Source organism: Chanodichthys erythropterus, chromosome 6 (genome assembly GCF_024489055.1).
Source record: "Chanodichthys erythropterus isolate Z2021 chromosome 6, ASM2448905v1, whole genome shotgun sequence".
In the NCBI taxonomy this organism is placed as follows: Eukaryota; Metazoa; Chordata; class Actinopteri; order Cypriniformes; family Xenocyprididae; genus Chanodichthys; species Chanodichthys erythropterus.
The window spans coordinates 21,201,808-21,224,297 of record NC_090226.1 but is presented as its reverse complement, the minus strand read 5'-3'; the positions used below and the strand labels follow the sequence as shown (position 1 = coordinate 21,224,297).

General features: G+C 36.3%; 2 protein-coding genes across 2 annotated transcripts; one reads left to right on the top strand and one right to left on the bottom strand.

Moving 5' to 3' along the window:
* Positions 1-240: 240 nt before the first annotated feature.
* On the top strand, positions 241-7,977 carry zrsr2 (zinc finger (CCCH type), RNA-binding motif and serine/arginine rich 2). The gene is made up of 11 exons (XM_067388435.1): positions 241-441; positions 547-626; positions 1,328-1,406; positions 1,478-1,586; positions 2,695-2,781; positions 3,299-3,337; positions 3,440-3,555; positions 3,676-3,889; positions 6,351-6,406; positions 6,500-6,609; positions 6,710-7,977. Exons 1-11 carry the CDS (start codon positions 341-343, stop codon positions 7,576-7,578), a joined length of 1,860 nt encoding a protein of 619 aa, XP_067244536.1. The 5' UTR covers positions 241-340; the 3' UTR covers positions 7,579-7,977.
* A 1,112-nt stretch (positions 7,978-9,089) lies between these two features.
* ap1s2 (adaptor related protein complex 1 subunit sigma 2) lies at positions 9,090-16,588 on the bottom strand. The gene is made up of 5 exons (XM_067387374.1): positions 16,481-16,588; positions 15,915-16,093; positions 13,246-13,354; positions 10,293-10,430; positions 9,090-10,192 (listed from the first exon to the last, which is right to left on the bottom strand). The coding sequence occupies exons 2-5, from the start codon at positions 16,091-16,093 to the stop codon at positions 10,145-10,147; spliced, it is 474 nt and encodes a 157-aa protein (XP_067243475.1). The 5' UTR covers positions 16,481-16,588; the 3' UTR covers positions 9,090-10,144.
* Between the last annotated feature and the right edge of the window lie 5,902 nt (positions 16,589-22,490).

Sequence of the window (22,490 nt, the reverse complement as noted above, 5' to 3'; positions counted from 1 at the left end):
TATTGTGAATAATAAATATGAATTATTATTATTAATACTGGGAACACCAAAGGACAATGATGAAACAAAAACATCAGTGAACATTTCAGTTCATTCAATTGATTCATATTTAATCGAACGGGTTAAGTGAAACAAGCCGTTCATATGAATCGATTCGCTAAAGTGAATTGTCCTCCCAATTCTGTACTGAGCATGCGCGTTTACACGCTTTTACAGTACGACGATAAATGTGATGTCATCTTTGCGCGCGCTTTATATGATTGGTGTGAAATGTGTTGCCTTAATGGAGCGCTTTTTCCTGTTGTTGTCTACCTGAGTAATGTGTAAATAGCGTTTTAAAATGACAGATAATGATTGTTGCTCGATTCAAACAGACCCGTCAGAGACGCAGGACTCTGAGAGTCGCTTAGATGAGTGTGAAACTGCTGCTGTTGTGCTCAGGTGTTGTATGGGGCTTTTTATTCTGTAGCTATGATTACATTTTCATCAGAATTTTTTTATATTTTTGCTATTTATTTATCACCATTTATTTAAACTCATTTTTAGTCAAAAACAACGACGAGCTGTTCTTAAACGAGAGAGAAGGAAACGGAAACGTCAAGCTCTTGCTAAAATAAGAGAAGCAGGTAATTTATATTTATATTATAGGTGTGTGTATATATATATATATATATATATATATATATATATATATATATACACACATTATATACATAATATATATATATATATATATATATATATATATATATATACACACATTATATACATAATATATATATATATATATATATATATATATATATATATATATATATATATACACACACATTATATACAATATATATATATATATATATATATATATATATATATATATATATATACACACACATTATATACATTATATATATATATATATATATATACATACACACATTATATACATTATATATATATATATACACATTACATTATATATATATACACATTATATACATTCTATATATATAATGTGTGTATATATATATATATATATAATGTAATGTGTGTATATATATATATATATATATATATATATATATATATATATAATGTATATAATGTGTGTGTGTACATATATATATATATATATATATATATATATATATATATATATATGTATAATGTGTATAATATATATATGTATGTATAATGTGTATAATATATATATATATATATATATATATATATATATATATATATATATATATGCAAACATAACCATAACATACGCATGACATAAGCATTCGTTATCAGCTGTCAGTAACAAACTCATCTTTTTCAGCTCTTGGTCATTCACAAAATGAAGAGTACCAAGAGTACAAGCCTGAAGATGAGGAAGAGCAGAAGGATGATGAGCAGAGGTTTGTCATCTTAAGTTCATATGATATCAATTGAACAAAATACAAATATACTGTTTTGTTTTACAATCCAGTGAGCGATTACACCAGGAATGGATGGAGAGAGAAAAGATTGCGCAGGAAGAATTTAGGCTGAAAAGGGAGAAAGAAGAGGCAGCGCAAAAGAGAAAGGAGGAAGAAGAGGTGAGCAATTTCTGGACCTCTTGGTTGTTCAAAATGTAAATGAAATATATATATATATTTTAAATAGCAAGAAAAGTCCACTTGCTGACATTAAAGGTGCCCTAGATTCAAAATTTGAATTTACCTCGGCATAGTTAAATAACAAGAGTTCAGTACATGGAAAAGACATACACTGAGTTTCAAACCCCATTGCTTCCTCCTTCTTATATAAATCTCATTTGTTTAAAAGACTTTTAATAGTTATGTAACAGTCGGGATCATTAATATGTATGACCCCAATATTTGCATATGCCAGCTCATGTTCAAGGCATTAGACAAGGAAAGGCAGTATTAACGTCTGGATCTGTGCACAGACAATGTAAGCCAGCAAGAACAACAGCGAAAAATGGCAGATGGAGCAATAATAACTGACATGATCCATGATATCATGATATTTTTAGTGATATTTGTAAATTGTCTTTCTAAATGTTTCATTAGCATGTTGCTAATGTATTGTTAAACGTGGTTAAAGTTACCATCGTTTATTACTGTATTCACGGAGACAAGAGCCGTCGCTATTTTCATTATTAAACACTTGCAGTCTGTATAATTCATAAACACAACTTCATTCTTTATAAATCTCTCCAACAGTGTAGCATTAGCCGTTAGCCACAGAGCACAGCCTCATATTCATTCAGAATCAAACGTAAACATCAAAATAAATACTTTACTCACACAATTCAAAGCATGCATACAGCATGCATGACGAACATCTTGTAAAGATCCATTTGAGGGTTATATTAGCTGTGTGAACTTTGTAAATGCACTATAGTCGAGAGCTCGTGTGGCAGGGAGCAGGCGAATTAAAGGGGCGGCGCACTGCCAAAATCAGTGTATAGTTAATGATGCCCCAAATTAGGCAGTTAAAAAAATTAATTAAAAATAATCAATCAGGTATTTTGAGCTGAAACTTCACAGACACATTCAGGAGACTCCTTAGACTTATATTACATCTTGTGAAAAAGCATTCTTGGGCACCTTTAAATTTATGACATTCTGCAATGACCTGGACAAATCTCAATTAAGATATACATATAATGCTCCAATATCTGCTTTTCTGTAACCAAAGAGGAAAATAAGAGAAGAATGGGAGGAGCAGCAAAGGAAAGAGAAAGAGGAGCGGGAGCAGAAGGAACAGGAGAAGAAACAGAGAGAGGTGATCCCTGCATTGGGAGGATAAAGATGCTGATGTCTACATATATCCTCTATCAGATATCAAAACATTTCATGCTACCTGCAACAAATCAGCTTTTAAAGTTTCAATCAGTTTGTCAATCGTGGTTTAACATACACGCCACATGCTAGACGTCTCTGTTTCATGTGTACATTGTGTGATTTTTTTTTTTTTTTTTTTTTGTTTAGCAAAAAAAAAATGTCTTCATTTCCTTAACTAAGATACACCAAATCGATTTTAAAATGCAGCAAGTGTCCACTTCCAATGAAGAACATGTATCTTTTCGTGTCAACTGGGTGTATAGTGATAATTTTGCTTACTGATGCCACAATAGAGAACATGTTTTGTAAACAGCCAAATTTGAATGACAAAATTCTTATAATATCAGTCTATAACTTACAAATTATCTGCCAGATTGTCTTAACCAATTCTAACAGACACGTGCTTGCACACCACACAATTTCACCCGCCATACTGTGTATGTTTGCACCATTTATAGGAAGCGGTACAGAAAATGCTGGATCAAGCAGAGAGTCAGGTAACTCCTTGCTTTCTGTATCAAATGTATGTTGGAAAATGCAGTTCCATGTTTGCAATAATCATGAAATCATGAAAAGTCTCCTTATTTTGTTGCATTTAGCTGGAAAATGGTGGTCCTTGGAAAAACCCTGATGCCCCAAAGGATTATGGAACTGAAAAGGACAAGGCAAACTGCCCCTTCTTCCTTAAAACGGGTGCTTGTAGGTTTGGAGACCGGTAAGTGTTTATTAAACTACTCTTTTCAAGGAGTTGGCCAGTCAAAATGAAATTTCTGGTCAGGTTTTTGTAATAGATGATGATTTTTTTATTTTATTTTTTACTGTGTGTAATGAACAGGTGCTCCCGAAAGCATGAGCACCCAACATCCAGCACCACTCTGATGGTGAGAGGGATGTTTGTGACGTTCGGGATGGAGCAGAGCAGACGTGATGACTATGACACTGATGCCTGTCTTGAGTACAGCGAGGAGGAAACGCACCAGCAGTTCCTGGATTTCTATGAAGACGCTCTGCCAGAGTTCAAGAACGCAGGGAGGGTGGTACAGTTCAAGGTAACTAAAACAAAAAGCCTAAAACGTATCAACATAATAACATTTGAAAAACAGTTGTTAACATATCAACTTATCAACATAAATTAAAAAATATTATTAAAGTGTATCAGTCTGATTTGATCCTGATGCTTCTGTGTCATGTAGAGCAATTAGGGAGTCTATTGTTTATCTGTATGAAGTGAAGCATCTTGTTTTTCGGAGGTCCTGCTAAAGGCAGAGTAAATCACAGTTTGGTCCTAATGTAACTCATCTCCTCTCCACATGGAGGGAAGTCGAAAGGCGATCGCAACAGTTTACAATCTGGCACAGGCATTCGCCTGTTTTTCACAATAATCTTCTTTAGTTGGCGCAAAACAAAGTAAATACTTTTGGGTGATATCTATGATGATAATGGTCTGAAATTCTTTCAGCTCATTAAAACCCAATATAATTTATCAGGTACCTCTTTTTTTATGTTTTTGCATATCAGGTCCAACTGATACCAACGAATTGGTGCCAACGAATTGAAAATTTAATTTTCCTCTGCATAGTTGAATAACGAGTTCAGTACATGGAAATGACATACAGTGAGTCTCAAACTCCATTGTTTCCTCCTTCTTATAAATCTCATTTGTTTAAAAGATCTCCGAAGAACAGGCGAATCTCAACATAACACAGACTGTTACATAACAGTCGGGGTGTACGCCCCCAATATTTGCATATGCCAGCTCATGTTCCCAACATTATGAAAGGCATTACACAAGGGCAGCCAGTATTAACGTCTGGATCCCTTCACAGCTGAATCATCAGACTAGGTAAGCAAGCAAGGACAGTAGCGAAAAATGGCAGATCGAGCGATAATAACTGACATGATCCATGATATCATGATATTTTTAGTGATATTTGAAAATTGTCTTTCTAAATGTTTCATTAGCATGTTGCTAATGTACTGTTAAATGTGGTTAAAGTTACCATCGTTTCTTACTGTATTCACGGAGACAAGAGAGCCGTCGCTATTTTCATTTTTAAACACTCGCAGTCTGTATAATTCATAAACACAACTTCATTCTTTATAAATCTCTCCAACAATGTAGCATTAGCCGTTAGCCATGGAGCACTATCAAACTCATTCAGAATCAAATGTAAACATCCAAATAAATACCATACTTACATGATTAGACATGCTGCATGATGGACAGTGTGTAAAGATCCATTTTGAGGGTTATATTAGCTGTGTGAACTTTGTTTATGCAGTGATACAGTCGAGAGCTCAGGAGGGGGTGGAGAGCACGAGCAATTAAAGGGGCCGCAGCCTTAATCAGCGCATTTCTAATTATGCCCCAAAATAGGCAGTTAAAAAAAAAAAAATCTATGGGGTGTTTTGAGCTGAAACTTCACAGACACATTCAGGGGACACCTTAGACTTATATTACATCTTGTAAAAAAAAACGTTTGATGGCACCTTTAAGTAGCTTTTACAAATGAGCCTTAGAAAAAAATATTACTGGTGTGCATCTTGAGACAAAACAATGGCATTGGCATATTTTAAGATATCAGTGCAAGTTGCTTTCATTTAAAACAGCTCAAACATATATTTTAGTCTGGGACTAGCTTAAGCCTTGTCTATAATGAAACTGGGGGTTTATCTTCTTGAGCATTCCTACAAACCCTGTTACAACTGTTTAGGCCAAGGATCTTAATGAGGATGCACATGATTTATTTTCTGATCAGTAATTTAAGCTGTCTTATAAGAACCTTAACCATAACAAATTATTACATAGCGTTTACTTAAATCCTCTGAAGCAATACCATAAGAATTTGACATTCTCTTCCAAGTGTAATCTGTGTTTTCATGGATCTCAGGGCACGTATTTGCACTTCTTCTGGGAGTGTCCCTCTCTCACCTCTTTTTGGACTGATATGTTTGACTCAACGTCATTTCTTTTTTTGTATGATGTTCCCTTATCTGTTCAACAAAGATGTTTACTGTTAGCTGCTCTCAGAGCAGCAAAAAAAATGCTAGTTAACTGCTGGAATCTTCCTCACACAATGGACAGATGTCTTTGTTGGACATTATATCGATGGAATTCTCAACCTCTCGTATACATGGATCCCATGTCAAGGCTGTGAATATATGGCATGCTGCTTTTGATATTTTTTTGATGTTTTTATCTTAAAAAAATTGTATGTTCTTTTTTTTTTAGTTTGTTTATTTTTATTTTATTTATTTTGTATCTAGATTCTGTTTATATTCTATTTCTCTATTCTTGAAGTCTACCAGGGGTGGGTTCTAGGTTTGTATAGTTGCTTTTTGCTTTGTATTCTTGTTTTTATTTGTCTATAAAAAAAATAAAACTCAATAAAACTGTTAAAAAATTACTTTTTTTTATAATTTAATAATTTAAAAATATGAAATAATTTACATTATTTTTTAAAAAATAATTTACAAAATTAACAAAATTATTTCCCCATATTTTAATAGGTGAGTTGCAACTTTGAACCTCACTTGAGAGGAAACGTTTACGTTCAGTATGACACGTAAGTCCAGTATTATTACAGTCACTGCTGTAGAGGACAAATTACAGTTGTTGTAAATATTATTTTATTTTTGTTATCTCTGTATGCCTGCAGAGAGGAGCAATGTAAAGAGGCTTTCATGATGTTTAATGGCCGCTGGTATGCTGGAAGACAACTGCAATGTGAATTCTCCCCAGTAACTAGATGGAAAACAGCCATATGTGGTAAGGAAAAGAGAAGTAGTACTTTCTTTGTCATTATTTTAAGCCTTTTTTATTTATAATTTTTTAATATGCCTATATTTTTTTTCTTATATGTTCTCAGGACTTTTCGACAGACGGAAATGTCCAAAGGGGAAACACTGCAACTTCCTCCATGTCTTTAGAAATCCAGACAATGAATTCTGGGAGGCAGACCGTGATCTTCACATGTCCCCTGACCGCGGTGGAGGCTTTTCTAGTCGTCATTCGGGTAGCAGAGATGGAATGTGGTCCCAGCGTGGAAATAGCCCTGAACGATCCCAGCGCAGGTGGACGGATCGAAGGAGTCACAGCCGTGAGCGGTATAGTTACAGGGGGAGGCGGAGTCGCAGCAGAGAGAGGCACAGTCGAAACAGTGAAAGGCGGAGTCGTAGCAGAAGCAGAGGGAGAAGGAAGTCAGAGCAATCGATAATAAGGAGATCTCAGAGAGAGCAATCCAGAAGGAGCAGGAGCCGATCCCGCAGCAGAGACCGGTTAAAGCAAAGCGAATATTCATCAGCAGACTCGAGAAGAAAGAGGTCAAAATCAAACAGTCCGGACCATGTTTCTAAAAACGGTTCTGTGAAACGGAGTCACAGAAGGGAAAGCCAAAGCCCAGAAAACTCTGACCGAATGGATACACGACAGCACAAGCACTCTAAAAAGAGCAAGAAGAAGAAAAAGGGTAAAAAGAAACACAAAAGAAAGAAGAGTAAATCACGCAGCTTGAGCTCATCTGCGGGGTCTGACGAAGACTCCCTGAATGACGAGTGTAACAAGATGGCGTCTAAATCAGAAGCTCCTGCTGAAGAATGTACAGCTGTGGCGTCCAGCACTGGATCACCAGAAGATAAAGTTGAGACCTCAACTTTGGATTTTCATAATCCAGAAGAGGAAATCCAGTGCGCGGTTACAGACACTACCACATCCGATGGCAACACACAATCTGGATAGATTACCTAAAACACATGAACTGTTTCTGTTGTCCTAAAGCAGCTGTTATTTTAGTTTGCATAACAAAATGCTTAGCTTTCATGAAGAATACATTGCCTGTACATTTGTAATTAAATCTAGCGTTTTCTGAAATCTTGTTAAATTGTTGGTGATGGTGGTAAAAATTATATTTTTGTTCATTATCATTGGGGTGCTCAAAGATTTATTTTTGCCATTTTATTTAAAGTTGCGATGTAACAAGTAGCGACAGATAATTTTTCTTCCATATTTTGACGTACATCGAAGTGAAACAGATTATTAAAAAAAGATATAAATTTTGGGTGGGGGACTTTGTTCGATCCATTGGTTGTTGATTGGATGGACAAGGATCTGAATCCAGGCTCGGGTCAATTGTAAGAAAGAGGCAGGGTTTAAGCGAGCTAAATGATTGGAGAAGTCTGGCATACGTCCCTAGAGAGAAATTATTCCAATTATGACATTTTGATTAAAAAGTACGAGCTAAAAAATCTCAAATAATTTTACAAAATGAATTTTATGCATTAATTAATTGTTCACAGTAAGATCAGGATGCATTTAGATCAGAGATTCTCAACAAGGGGGCGGGCAAACTATCAGGAGGGCCTCAGTAAGTCTAAAAATGAATTTCATTTAGTCTTTTTAGAGTTCATTCATTTAAGAAATAAATTGTGGGCGCAAGCCAGATTTTTAACGCCCCTGCTGATTGGTCTACATTTAAAAGAAGTGCACATTGATGATTAGAAAGTCTAAATCAGAGTCTTTTGTCGAATTCTGTACCTAAAATTTGGAAAGCTGCTTATGTTCTCCCAATTATTTAAAGGTGGTGATCCCTCAGAGATGAACAACTACCGTCTGATCTCCAAACTCTCAATCTTGGCCAAGCTTCTTGAATCTCGGGTAAATATACAGTTAAAACAGTTTTTATTTGATAATAATTTAAACTCTTTTCAATCCGGTTTTAAAACTGGCATAGTACCATTACTGCTGCTACAGTAGTGATAAATGACTTTAAACAGCACTGCGCAGCCTTATTTGTGGATCTATCTAAGGCGTTTGATTCAGTGGGTCATAAATTGCTGTTGAACAAACTTAGCAGGTGCTGGTTTCGGACCAGGGATGGTGAAATGGTTCAGAAATTATTTGGCAGATGGGACTCAAGTGTGTTCATGTGGAGGAAAACAAATCTGATTTTCTTGATGTATCTAAAGGTGCCCCACAGGGTTCCATTTTGGGACCTATTTTGTTTTCTATTTATATAAATGATTTGGGTAAGGACATTCAAGAAAAAAAAAAAAAAACTTTTAAATTCATAGAAAATTAAGTTCTCTCTTGTAAAAGAGATTTTAATCTTAATGAGACTTCCTGGTAAAATACTATAAATAATAAAATAATGCTTAAAAATAAATAATACTTAAATTTATATTAACATTAATTTTAATAAAAAAAACTTAAAAACACTAAAATAAAGATGACTACATCATATAAACTGTGGTCATATTATAATTTTATTTATTTTCATTACAACAGAAGTACCAGAGGTACATGTAAACAGAAGAGCTTTCGAATATTGTCCTCGACAAAGGGGGGCCATGGAGCCAAAAAGTATAAGAACTGCTGATTTAGATGCATTAACTACAAAAATAATTAGCATACATATCGAATAATATTCTTTATTAGTAAGCCATCGTCAAAGATTTGGACAACATGTTGCAATATCTGACTTTTATTCATCATTTGTTTAGTTTAATCTTCAAAAGACATGTATTTTCAAGAGGAAGTCTGACATACACAATAGCATACAAAGATGATTTTATGGGAAAAGGCATGAGGATGGTGAAGAAAATTCTTTGGCATTAGAAACTAAACAGAAGAATGGCAAATGGCTGATATGCCTGAACCAATTAAGTGTTCACAGGAACAAATCATTACAGTGTTTTTGGTCAAGAATGTACTAATACTGGTGTTTACTTGTGCCTACAATCATTAAATTTATGCCAAAAATTCTGATTGATAAATTTACATTATCTGTATTTCCCGTTTGGAGCTGAATAAGAATGTTTGGTCCGTAACACTTTAGCAAGTCCTGGTCTTGAACCTCTCACTTCTACTAGATCTACTGAGAGTTGCAAAAAATACTGGCAAACAATGTGTGAGCTGGAAATGAGTGTTTTAAGGCAGCTGAAGGTGAGAGGTAATGTTTTAATACAGAGAAGACGTCATGGGAAAAGTGGCGATGCTGACACTAATCTTTGCTACACATGTACTGATCCAAACCTGACTCCCGAACAGTCAAACGCTATGGGAAATTTGCATAACTACTAAGATAGTGGCGCAGATTAATTTTTTGATGACCTAGATTCCCTTAGATGTTTGGCAGTAGAAAAAACAGGCATCAATACCTTGCTGTTTATGCAGGAAGTGCTGATTATTTTAATCACTACTTTTACCTGCAAGCTAACCTAAAATACAGATATAGAGAAAATGCCCACAGAAAAAAAGAAAGGAATATGTGTGTTAGTGTTTTGGTAGGTTTGTTAGTCCTCAACATTTATGTCAGTCCAATCTCCTCCAGAACACTACGTGGCGTCTCAGCTTCCTGTAGAGTTCAAAAATCAGAGAAAAGATTCATGTATTTAAAAACTGATGGTATTTTTTCCCCAAGCATGATTAGAATGAGCACTATGTGCAATCCTCACCTCCTGCAGCATGTCAGCCTGCTCTATGGCCTTCAGAACATTCTTCTTTGATGTCTCCTGGGCTTCCCCACCCAGGATAAACTCATCCAGTATGTAATATGCTTTCTCAAAGTTGAAGATAATGTCCAGTTCACACACCTGGTGTTCAAACACACAGTGATTATCACAATGAGTTTATCTGAAACTCTTAAAATATAACAGGTCATTGGTTTAAAAGAATAGTTAGATGAAAATTCTGACATTTACTCAAAACCTGTCTTTCCTTTCTTTTACTTTTTGTATTGACTTTAACATATCAACTTTCACATTATGGAAAAGAATTTCCATAGAATGTGAAAGTAGTTAAAGTTTAATGGTCAAATTTCATTCTTTTCCTCACACAATGCTATCATATGGCTTAGGAAAGTTTAAAATAAATCAATAAATACTGTTTATAGAGGGTATGCATCGACGTCACTTTCCCGCCGAAAACGCGCTCCCTCAGCTGGACTGAGTGGCAAAAGAACCTGCTGCGTAACTGGATTAATAGGAGAAACGGCGAAAACGCGAGTAAAACTAACAAATTACCCTAAAGGTTGGACTCGAAAGTGTTTCTTACAACTTGTCAAATAAACCTAATCCATGGATATTGACATGCAGCCAGTAATTGTGTTTCCTGACATTTAACGTTAATACGTGCCTGATTTGACGCCGGGGAAATAACGTATAAAGCAAATCTGGCTGTGAATATTTTATATAACTACAATATCGGTAGGTTTAAATCTGCTTAATCACTTATATCAATGTTATATCTTCATATTGTCCAGCCCAAAAACATATATAGTTTTATAGTATAGTTTTTGACAGTGTTGTTTATTTAAAAACACCCAATTATGCATAATATAAGATGGAAACTATTTAATTGATGAGTCGTCAACATAATATATACCAATACAATATATAAGGTATGATTTTACCTCAAAATCCAACAATTCGACACAAAATGATAACTGCAAATCCATGTTTCTCTGCTGGAGTCCAGCTGTTTCTGTGAATTGCAGTGATCCATTTGCCTCTTTTTCTGTTGCTTTCTCTAGTTTTTACCTCAAGGTTTGTGTCAAATCTATTTGTACAGTCAGCCGCGAAGCTCCTTCCCGTTTTGAATGTGTTTTGCACCACATTCACGCTGAAAACCAATGCTGCTGCTCAGTCTTTTGCCACTCAGCGTGCGTGACCGCAGTCCTAACGGTCGACGGTGACGTCACGTGCATACCCTCTATTATGTTTTAAAAGGGTTAGTTCACCCAGAAATGAAAATTCTGTCATTAAAGAAACATTCCACTTTTTTTGAAAATAGGCTCATTTTCCAACTCCCCTAGAGTTAAACAGTTGAGTTTTACTGTTTTCAAATCCATTCAGCCGATCTCCGGGTCTGGCGGTACCACTTTTAGCATAGCTTAGCATAGTTCAACTATAAATAAGCTATGCTAAAAGTGGTACCGCCAGACCCGGAGATCGGCTGAATGAATTTGAAAACAGTAAAACTCAACTGTTTAACTCTAGGGGAGTTGGAAAATGAGCCTAACAGTTGAGTTTTACTGTTTTCAAATCCATTCAGCCGATCTCCGGGTCTGGCGGTACCACTTTTAGCATAGCTTAGCATAGTTCAACTATAAATAAGCTATGCTAAAAGTGGTACCGCCAGACCCGGAGATCGGCTGAATGGATTCGAAAACAGTAAAACTCAACTGTTTAACTCTAGGGGAGTTGGAAAATGAGCCTATTTTCAAAAAAAGTGGAATGTTCCTTTAATTACTCACCCGCATGTCGTTCCACACCCGTAAGTCCTTCGTTTATCTTCGGAACACAAATTAGGATATTTTTCATAAAATCTAATGGCTCGGTGTGGCCTGCATTGCCAGCTAACTAATTAACGCAGACATTTAACACTCTGAATGCCCAGAAAGCATGTGACTACAGTGGTTCAAGCTTAATGTTATGAAGCGACAATACTTTTTGTGCGCCAAAAAAACCCCAAAATATCTAGTGATGGGCAATTTCAAAACACTGCTTCATGAAGCTTTGAAGCTTAACGAATCTTTTGTTTCGAATCAGTGGTTCGTTATTAGTCGTTATTTTGCTTTTTTGGCACACAGAAAGTATTCTCGTCGCTCCATAACATCAAGGTTGAACCACTGTGGTCACATGAACTGTTTAAATATGTCTTTAGTAGCTTTCTGGGCATTGAAAGTGTTAATTGTCTTGCTGGCAATGCAGGCCTCACTGAGCCATCGGATTTTATCAAAAATATCTTAATTTGTGTTCTGAAGTTGAATGAAGGTCTTATGGGTGTGGAACGACATGAGGGTGAGTAATTAATGACAGAATTTTTTTAATTTTTTAATGAATTTTTGGGTGAGCTAACCCTTTAATGGTGGTCATTTGTACTTTTTGGAGTGATCCAGTCATGTATCTTTGGAAAGACATATGGTGCAAGTAAATGATGACAGTTGTCAGTTTTGGGGGTGAATTATCACTTTAAAGTCAGCATGAAACGGAAGTTGCGATACTCTTTTCTTCACTATTGTGACATGTATCAGAGTGAAAAACCTAGGGCGGCATTTGATTTCGTCCTTCAGGAATTGATTGGATTGCCAATCAAACTTCCTTGGCAACACCCAACTGCCAACTAAATACAGGCAGATCTGAATGCCAATTTGTAGTCAGTTGGGGAGGATATTAAGTCCCACCCTCCGCTGAGACAAACATCATGAACCTTTTGATTAAAGGTTACGAGGGCATATGAATTTTTAAACAATAATAATGTGCACGGATAAATCATTTATAATAAGCACTGCAACATTCTGTAAAAAATAAGAATTGTCCATTTTGATTTCATTGTGACTTTAATATGCCAAAAACAACATTGCTCCTTGCGGCTGAAAGGCAAAAGCTGACATAAAACTTTACTCACACTGCCAAAATATTTGTCCAGCAGTTCCACGTATCTGTGGATAATCTCCAGGGTTATCAACTCATTTTCTTGGTCCTCCACAGCACAGCAAAAGTACAGGCTGGCATATCTGAAATGCAAAATAAGCTCATCTCATAAATAAACAGTACAAAGAAAGTGAAACACTTTTCACTGTTCCTCCTCCTGTCAGGCCAGAGAACAAAACTACACAGTGTTACAAACTATCAAATACAGGATCTTTCTGTTCTGAGCAGTCATTCTCATTTACCTTGTTGACAATTTCAAACATATACGACTCTTGTTACTGTAATTAAAGAAGCACTAAGCAATAAAATACACCAAAAGTTGAGATTTGACTTAAAAAAAATTAATACATTTGTGTTAAATGAAAAAATAAAAAATAAACTCAACTATACTCAAATATAACATGACAGCAAATGGCACTTTCCACAAATAAAGAACAACAGTCTGTGTCTGTACGTAAAAATCCCCTTTATTTTCTCCATAGAGGGATTGATTTTTAATGCAACTTATAAAAGACAAACCTGCTGTGAGCTACCAAGCAGTTAATCGATGGTAGCCATCAGCCCACAATATTAGTTATTTTTTAAATAATCATGTTTAACGGTGGGAATCCTGGTAAAAAAAAACTCTTGAGGACCCTCATTAAAGCTTTCAGGTACACAGTCTTTTCCGGCAGTGTAGACAATGCTAAGTGTACTACTGCCCTCCACAGGTCAAAGTTTGAACTAAATTGTCATATACAATATTCTAATGCAAGTATATAACAATTAGTTCAAACTTTGACCTGTGGAGGGCAGTAATACACTTAGCAGTGTCTACACTACTGGAATAGAAACTGATAGTTTCAATCACTTTTTTATTAGTTAAAATGAATGGAGAATATCTCGTGTTTTTCCGTCGCTGCTCGAGCCCTCAGGATCGGCGCTTATGATTTCATAAACAAGGCCCAGTTCTACGCTGGATTTACAGATCGTTTGAAACTGAAAAATGGAGCGGTCACAGCGGTAATGATCCCAGTCATGAGTTGGAACCGCAGTTGGTAAGTAAAACTGCATCAAATGTCTGTTTTGTTGGCAATTGGCGCATATAATTGGTGCATATAATGTAAACAACACGAACGTAGTGAATTCATAAATTCATTATTCATCATTCACTATACACTATTCATTATAGTGATTCAAAAGTTATCCAGGGATAATGCAATGGTGTATTGTGTGTTTAAATTTAGCTGATCATTGATAGCTTGCAGACGATCTCTACACAAATGCTGCGTGTGCTCATGATATCTCTATCTCCGCTCACACGACACGCCTCCAGGTGCTCGGCTGTTTTCAGAAAGACTTTGTACACTGATTCATTGTGCTCCGATGCTTCCTGACGCAGTGTTTTGAAAGCGGCCATCACTAAATAAGTCGTTATTTTGTTTATTTGGCGCTCCAAAAATATTCTCGTCGCTTTATAATATTAATATTGAACCACTGTATTCACATGAACCGATTTAAATGTTTTTAGTACCTTTATGGATCTTGAGATAGAAAATGTCAGAGCCATCGGATTTCAACTAAAATATCTCAATTTGTGTTCTGAAGATTAACAAAGGTCTTACGGGTGTGGAACGACATGAGGGTGAGTAATTAAAGGGTTAGTTCACCCAAAAATGAAAATTCTGTAATTTATTACTCACCCTCATGCCGTTCCACACCCGTAAGACCTTCATTAATCTTCAGAACACAAATTAAGATATTTTAGTTCAAATACGATGGCTTCCGTTAATGTAACTTCCTCTGTCAAGATCCATAAAGGTACTAAAAACACATCTAAATCAGTTCATGTGAGTACAGTGGTTCAATATTAATATTATAAAGCGACGAGAATATTTTTGGTGCGCCAAAAAACAACAAAATAACGACTTATTTAGTGATGACCGATTTCAAAACAATGCTTCAGGAAGCATCGAAGCGTTATGAATCAGTGTATCGATCGAATCATGAATCGGATCGCGGTTCAAACCCGCCAAACGGCTGAAGTCACGTGACTTTGACGCTCCGAACTGCAGATTCGACACACACAGATTCACTGTGCTCCGATGCTTCCTGAAGCATTGTTTTGAAATCGGCCATCACTAAATAAATCGTTATTTTGTTTTTTTTGGCGCACCAAAAATATTCTCGTTGCTTTATAATATTAATACTAAACGACTGTACGCACATGAACTGATTTAGATGTATTTTTAGTACCTTTATGGATCTTGACAGAGGAAGTGACATTACTCCCTATGGAGGCCTCACGGAGCCATCGGATTTGAACTAAAATATCTTAATTTGTGTTACGAAGATTAATGAAGGTCTTACGGGTGTGAAACGGCATGAGGGTGAGTAATAAATTACAGAATTTTCATTTTTGGGTGAACTAACCCTTAAAGGGGGAGATACAGACATTTGAAGTGCTTAAAACTAGCTACTTTTCTTGCTAGGTTACTTTTATGTCAGGTAAATAGTTTATCAAACATGTCTCAACACACAAAATGTGTGCCTTTAATAAAAAAAAGTCAGGGAACACACCCACATCGTGGAAAGTGCCAAAAACAATAGATCTGTTGTTCCTTCCTTCCATGCACTCCTTATCGTTCAGTGTCGTTTCCTAACCTTTTATAGACTATTTTCAGATCCCTCCATTCCAGGAAACTGCACATTTTGGGCTTGCGTGCCAGCACCATCTGAATGACCTCACGGGAGATCTTCTTCTTCTGTGTGTCAGACAGCGGCACGTACCATTTCTGAAGCCGCAGCTTCCCCTGCCTGCTAAAGAGCAGCATAAACTGCATCTGAAAAGAGGGACAAACAAAAAGAGTCTCAAACCTAGACATCGTGTTTGTGCATCATCATCATAATCAGATGTGCCTAGTCAAGCCAAAATAGTATTCAAAGAATTCCAACCATTCCGCATGGAAACGTTCATAGTCATGTCGGCTATTTCAAAAGTCAGTTCATATTTAAAATGACCAAACCGAAGCTTTGTCGTGTTTCGTGAATTACTTCTGTTTTTTTTTTTTTGGAACAAAAGAGGAAGGATCGTGTTAGCAATAAGGCTACAGTCGTTTAAATGTTACATTTATAAACTATCCACTCTATTCAACCACAAACATTTGCAACAGCAAGTCCAAATAACCCAATAAAGTCCGTAAATGCAAGAGATAAATTTTTGCTTTTACCTTTGAAGTTTATATTACACTCGATTCCGTGAGCATGAGCTTTGTGGCTGATGGCAGTAAACGCAGATGTGAGAGGAGTCCCGTTACATGGACACATCGCCCTTTTGCTTGATTATTGGAATGGTGTCCTCTCATTGGCTCCGTGACTCACCGATGACACTCTGTATTGGTCCAGACTCGAAAGGATGGGTGAAGCTCTGACTGAGACGGAGGTTTTTGTTATGCAGTGAAATTTATCATGGAAATCCGTGACTCTGTCAATGAAAAAAAAAAAAAAATAGACATAAGATCCTATCTTAGATTCATTGTGCTGATGATTTTTATAACTTTTAAAATAGATCCCTGTGACTTTTTGGAAACACTCTTAGCCCATTATTTTTGGTGGGCGTGAAAATTGTTATTAAATAAGTGTTTTGGGGTTTTTTTTTGCAGGGTTTTTTGCAACTGTTTCAGTCAATATACAAATGTAAAGTAAATTGCATTTGTTGTCTGTATGAAAATATGGTGTTAACCATTAGATGCCGCACTGGACTTGTGCCCATAAACTGTATAAAACAGCCAATAGGATACAGGAATAGATTTTTGTCCTCTGTAGTGGACATTATATTTTAGTGATTTTCTCTGACATTATACATGTTACAGTTTTAAGTCTGGATGTCCTGTAACATAGCAGAGATACCAAATTTTTAGAGGTTTGACTGAGAATATGAGAGAATATGACTGAAAATGAAAATTAGCACTCTTATGGAAATATGATAATATTTTGTAATTATCATTTAAAACGGGTTAATTTTAAGATTGTTTCACTGTATCACTGACATGATCCTTCATAAATCATTCTAATATGCTGATTTGATAATCACTGAACAGCTTAATATTTTTTGGAGCCTGAGACACTTTTTTTCAAGATTCATTGATAAAAAAGAATAAAAAGAACACTGTTTATTTAAAATAGAAATATTTTGTAACAATACCGTTCAAAAGTTTGGGGTCACTGATTTTATATCTATATAATATATACCTCCTTCCTAATATTATGTTGGTCCCCCTTTTGTTGCCAAAACAGCCCGAGCCATGGACCCCTGAAGGTGTGCTGTGGTATCAGGTACCAAGATGTTAGCAGCAGATCCTTTAAGTCCTGTAAGTTGTGAGGTTGGGCCTACATGGATTGGATTTGTTTGTTTAGCACATCCCACAGATGCTCAATTGGATTGAGATTTGGGGAAATTGGAGGCCAAGTCAACACCTCAAACCATTTTTGCTTTGTGGCAGGGAACATTATCCTGCTGAAAGAGGCAACAGCCACCAGGGAATACCGTTTCCATGAAAGGATGTTCATGGTCTGCAACAGTGCTTAGGTAGGTGGTACATGTCAAAGTAACATCAACATGGATGGCAGGACCCAATGTTTCCCAGCAGAACATTGCCCAAAGCATCACACTGCCTTCGCCGGCTTGCCTTCTTCCCATAGTGCATCCTGGTGCCATGTGTTTCCCAGGTAAGTGACACACAAGCGCCCGGCCATCCACGTGATGTAAAAGACAACGTGATTCATCAGACCAGGCCACCTTCTTCCATTGCTCCGTGGTCCAGTTCTGATCCTCACGTGTCCACTGTTGGTGCTTTCAGCGGTGGACAGGAGTCAGCATGGGCACCCTGACTGATCTGCGGCTATACAGCCCCATACACAACAAACTGCAATGCACTGTGTATTCTGACACCTTTCTATCAGAACCAGCATTAACTTCTTGAGCAATTTGAGCTACAGTAGCTCATCTGTTGGATTGGACCACATGGGCCAGCCTTCACTCTCCACATGCATCAATGAGCCTGTCGCCAGTTCACCACTGTTCCTTCCTTGGACCACTAGAGACTGAGAACACCTCACAAGAGCTGCAGTTTTAGAGATGCTCTGACCCAGTCGTCTAGCCATTACAGTTTGGCTCTTGTCAAACTCACTCAAATCCTTACTCTTGCTCATTTTTCCTGCTTCTCATCAACTTTGAGGACAAAATGTTCACTTGCTGCCTAATATCCCACCCACTATGTATTACTATAGTAATGGCTGATGAAAATGTAGCTCTGCATCACAGAAATGAATTCTATTTTAAAATATATTAAAATAGAAAACCACTATTTAATTGTAATGATAAAGAAACATGTCAAAGGGTCGATATCGAACTTTGGCACTTTGATACACACTCCGATCCACTGATTCAAACCAATGCACGTCTCACTGAGCCATCAGATTTGATCAAAAATAGCTTAATTTGTGTTCTGAAGATGATTGAAGGTCTTATGGGTTTGGATCGACATGAGGGTGAGTAATTAATGACAGAATTTTCATTTTGGGTGAACTAACCCTTTACATATTAGGCTAAATACATAATATGTATTATTATAACAAATGCCTGCAGAGGGTGCCAAAAGCCTGGTGATTGTTGTTACACATGATCAAATTTTTGGTTTTGGCCAAACAGAATTTAATTAAAAATATAATATTAATTTAGAAGAAAGAAAATAACAATATTTGGTTACTTCTTTATGACAGAAATGCTATAGCCAGTGTAATTTCTTGAATAAGAATATGTGGACATCAGAACATGCAAACTCAGAGCGAGGATTTAAAGTTTTTTTATTTATATATTCTCCTGTGTAAGCGTAAATATAAAGGTGCCCTAGAATCAAAAATGTAATTTATCTTGGCATAGTTAAATAACAAGAGTTCAGTACATGGAAAAGACATACATTGAGTTTCAAACCCCATTGCTTCCTCCTTCTTATATAAATCTCATTTGTTTAAAAGACTTCCTGAAAACACGCGGATCTCAACATAACACCGACTGTTACGTAACATTCGGGGTGTACGCCCCCAATATTTGCATATATGCCAGCCCATGTTCAAGGCATTAGACAAGGAAAGGCAGTATTAACGTCTGGATCTGTGCACAGACAAGGTAAGCCAGCAAGAACAACAGCGAAAAATGGCAGATGGAGCAATAATAACTGACATGATCCATGATAGCATGATATTTTTAGTGATATTTGTAAATTGTCTTTCTAAATGTTTCATTAGCAAGTTACCATCGTTTCTTACTGTATTCACGGAGGCAAGAGAGCCATCGCTATTTTCATTTTTAAACACTTGCAGTCTGTATAATGCATAAACACAACTTCATTCTTTATAAATCTCTCCAACAGTGTAGCATTAGCCGTTAGCCACAGAGCATAGCCTCAAACTCACACAGAATCAAGCGTAAACATCAAAATAAATACTTTACTCACATAATTCAAAGCATGCATGACGAACATCTTGTAAAGATCCATTTGAGGGTTATATTAGCTGTGTGAACTTTGTAAATGCACTGTAATATAGTCGAGAGCTCGTGTGGCAGGGAGCACGCCATTTAAAGTGGCAGTGTGCTGCCAAAATCAGTGTATAGTTAATGATGCCCCAAAATAGGCAGTTAAAAAAATTTATTAAAAATAATCTATTGGGTATTTTGAGTTGAAACTTCACAGACACATTCAGGAGACACCTTAGACTTATATTACATATTGTGAAAAAGCATTCTTGGGCACCTTTAAAAATGATGGCATTATGCTATGCTGTATTATGATTTATAAATGGTTTTAATAAATCGTGCACCTATAGAAAACTGTCTAATAATGCGGTTCATGGATTCACGTTTGGAATGCTCTTCTTCTGGTATTGAAAGCCTTCAATTGAATGTATTGCGCATTATACAATAATTGAAATTATAATATGAATTATCAAATCAGGCAGATGCATTGCTGGTGGTCAAATTATTTACGCGGTGTTACTATAAATCTCACCCTTCAATAGCCAAAACTTTCACATGTTTGCGAACATACATAGGCTACCTGAAAGAGATGCACGGGATTCATCTTGGGCTTTTCTTTTTCTTATCTCATCGCAAGACAGCTGTTGTCTTTTCCCGGGCATATTTGTTGCAACTTGTCAGCCAGCAAACATGAGGTGGGGCGGCGACGCATGCAGAGACTTGTACTGAATGAATGGCGTGTCGCGTGCATTAAATACATTTTTATTTTCTATTTATGTTAATGTCAATATTAATATAGAATGAAGGGTTGAAAGTAGGAGTTGATGCCCTACGCAAACTGCATACTCTGCGTTTAGGGAGTTTGACAGGGTAGGTGTTTGCAAACAGGAATATATATATTCATTTATAAAAAAAATAAAAAAAAAAACACCTAAGAAAAGGCACTATCTCTCGAGGAAGAAAAAGTAGAAGGTGCTCACTGAGGAGCTGGCCATCATAGACTCTGCTGCAGTGAGTACGCCTACCACATGGGAAAAAAGGCAGGTGCTCAAGCCCCCTTTGATGTGTGCACATGCCTGCTTGCCCTGGGAGGCGATGTTAAACTCAGCATGCAAAAACGCTATATAGAGCAGATCCTGCTGACACCCTGAATGATCTCAAGGTAAAAGTCAAAGGGTCACACTTGTGCAGCATCTGCTGATTGGCTGCATTTCCCAACAATTATATTCTTTCTACCTGCCTCAGCATCACCTCTCACTGGTCAAGATCATAGGTCAAGGTATGCAAATGCAAACGTGACAAATGAGGGGGTTGGGCAGCTGGACCACAGATACATAATATTGCATATTATGTTTCAATATTTGCTAAATCGTGCGCACGATTTAAATTAGCCTTTTTATTTATTTATTTATTTATTTTCCCTGCATGTCACGTGCGGGGATCCGAAAATATACAAGTATGTTTACATTTAATGTTTAACCCCACCCCCTCCTACACTCCCTCATATTGGTCTAATTTTTTAAACTGACCTGTTCTAACCGACCAGTACACAGACAACTGCTGAATTCAGTTTTTACATCAACTTCCAGGCAGGGAATGTGTAACTTATATCTTTTAATATCTTTTATCTGCTCTTAATCATGTCATATTTAATTCTTCAAAAAGTTGTTTATTATGTCAAAGTTTATTATTATGTTTATTATGATGTAATGTTAGAATATTGTAGAAACTGCCATTTTAGTCAACCGTCTTTCAGTCTCAAACCTAAAGATGTCAGTGGACTATAAACTCCAACGATAACTAAAGCGATAAAAATATTTATTCTTTTCTATTGCATTTACACGGATTTAACCAGCAGATGTCCTCAAAATGTCATGTTTCTAGTGAATAAGTTACGTTAGCTATAGTGTGATCGATCTAATCCAGGGGTGTCAAACATACGGCCCACAAAGTTGTCCACAAATAGGGAGAATAATATAAATATTGAATTGGGGTTGATATGAATGTATCTCTGAAGGGAACTGCGTTCAGAAAAGTTTTGACGACTTTTCCTCTTATCTCCTTATAAAGTAGTAACGTTAGCCTGATTATCGATGCAGCAGTGCTTTGTAAACATGGCAATATCGCTGCTGTTCCATAAGCGCCACCTACTGTCAGAAAGTGAATTTGCATTTTCATTCAGTCCGTCTGTTGATTGTGTTTTGTGCAGGTGTCTCATGTAGCTTAATTTCACAAACCTAAAGTCAGACCATGCTGTTTTTGCTGTTAATCTTGAAATTACACAGTCATTTAAATTAAAAACAACTGCTGCTCATGTTCATGTTCATAACATCTTTGTTGGGAATGTGATAAAAATGCAGCATTTGCCACTAATATCAAAGAGCTACACATATTTTTGACCAAATAAACAACAAATAAATTTGCTTTAAAAAAAATCTGCAACCAGTATCAGAATCGGCCAATTTGCTTCTAAAAAAATTGGAATTGGCCATGAAAAATCAAAATAGGTGCATCACTGATAAAAACATAAAATAAAACATTGTTTTAAAAATCTAATAGTTTTTTCACTGTAAAAACAAACACTAAGGTTTTTTTGTTTGTTTGTTTTTTAATTTGGCCTGCACATGGTTATTTTTTTCCAATCCGGCCCTCAACCTAAAATGAGTTTGACACTCCTGATGTAATCTAACAGTGAATTTACATGA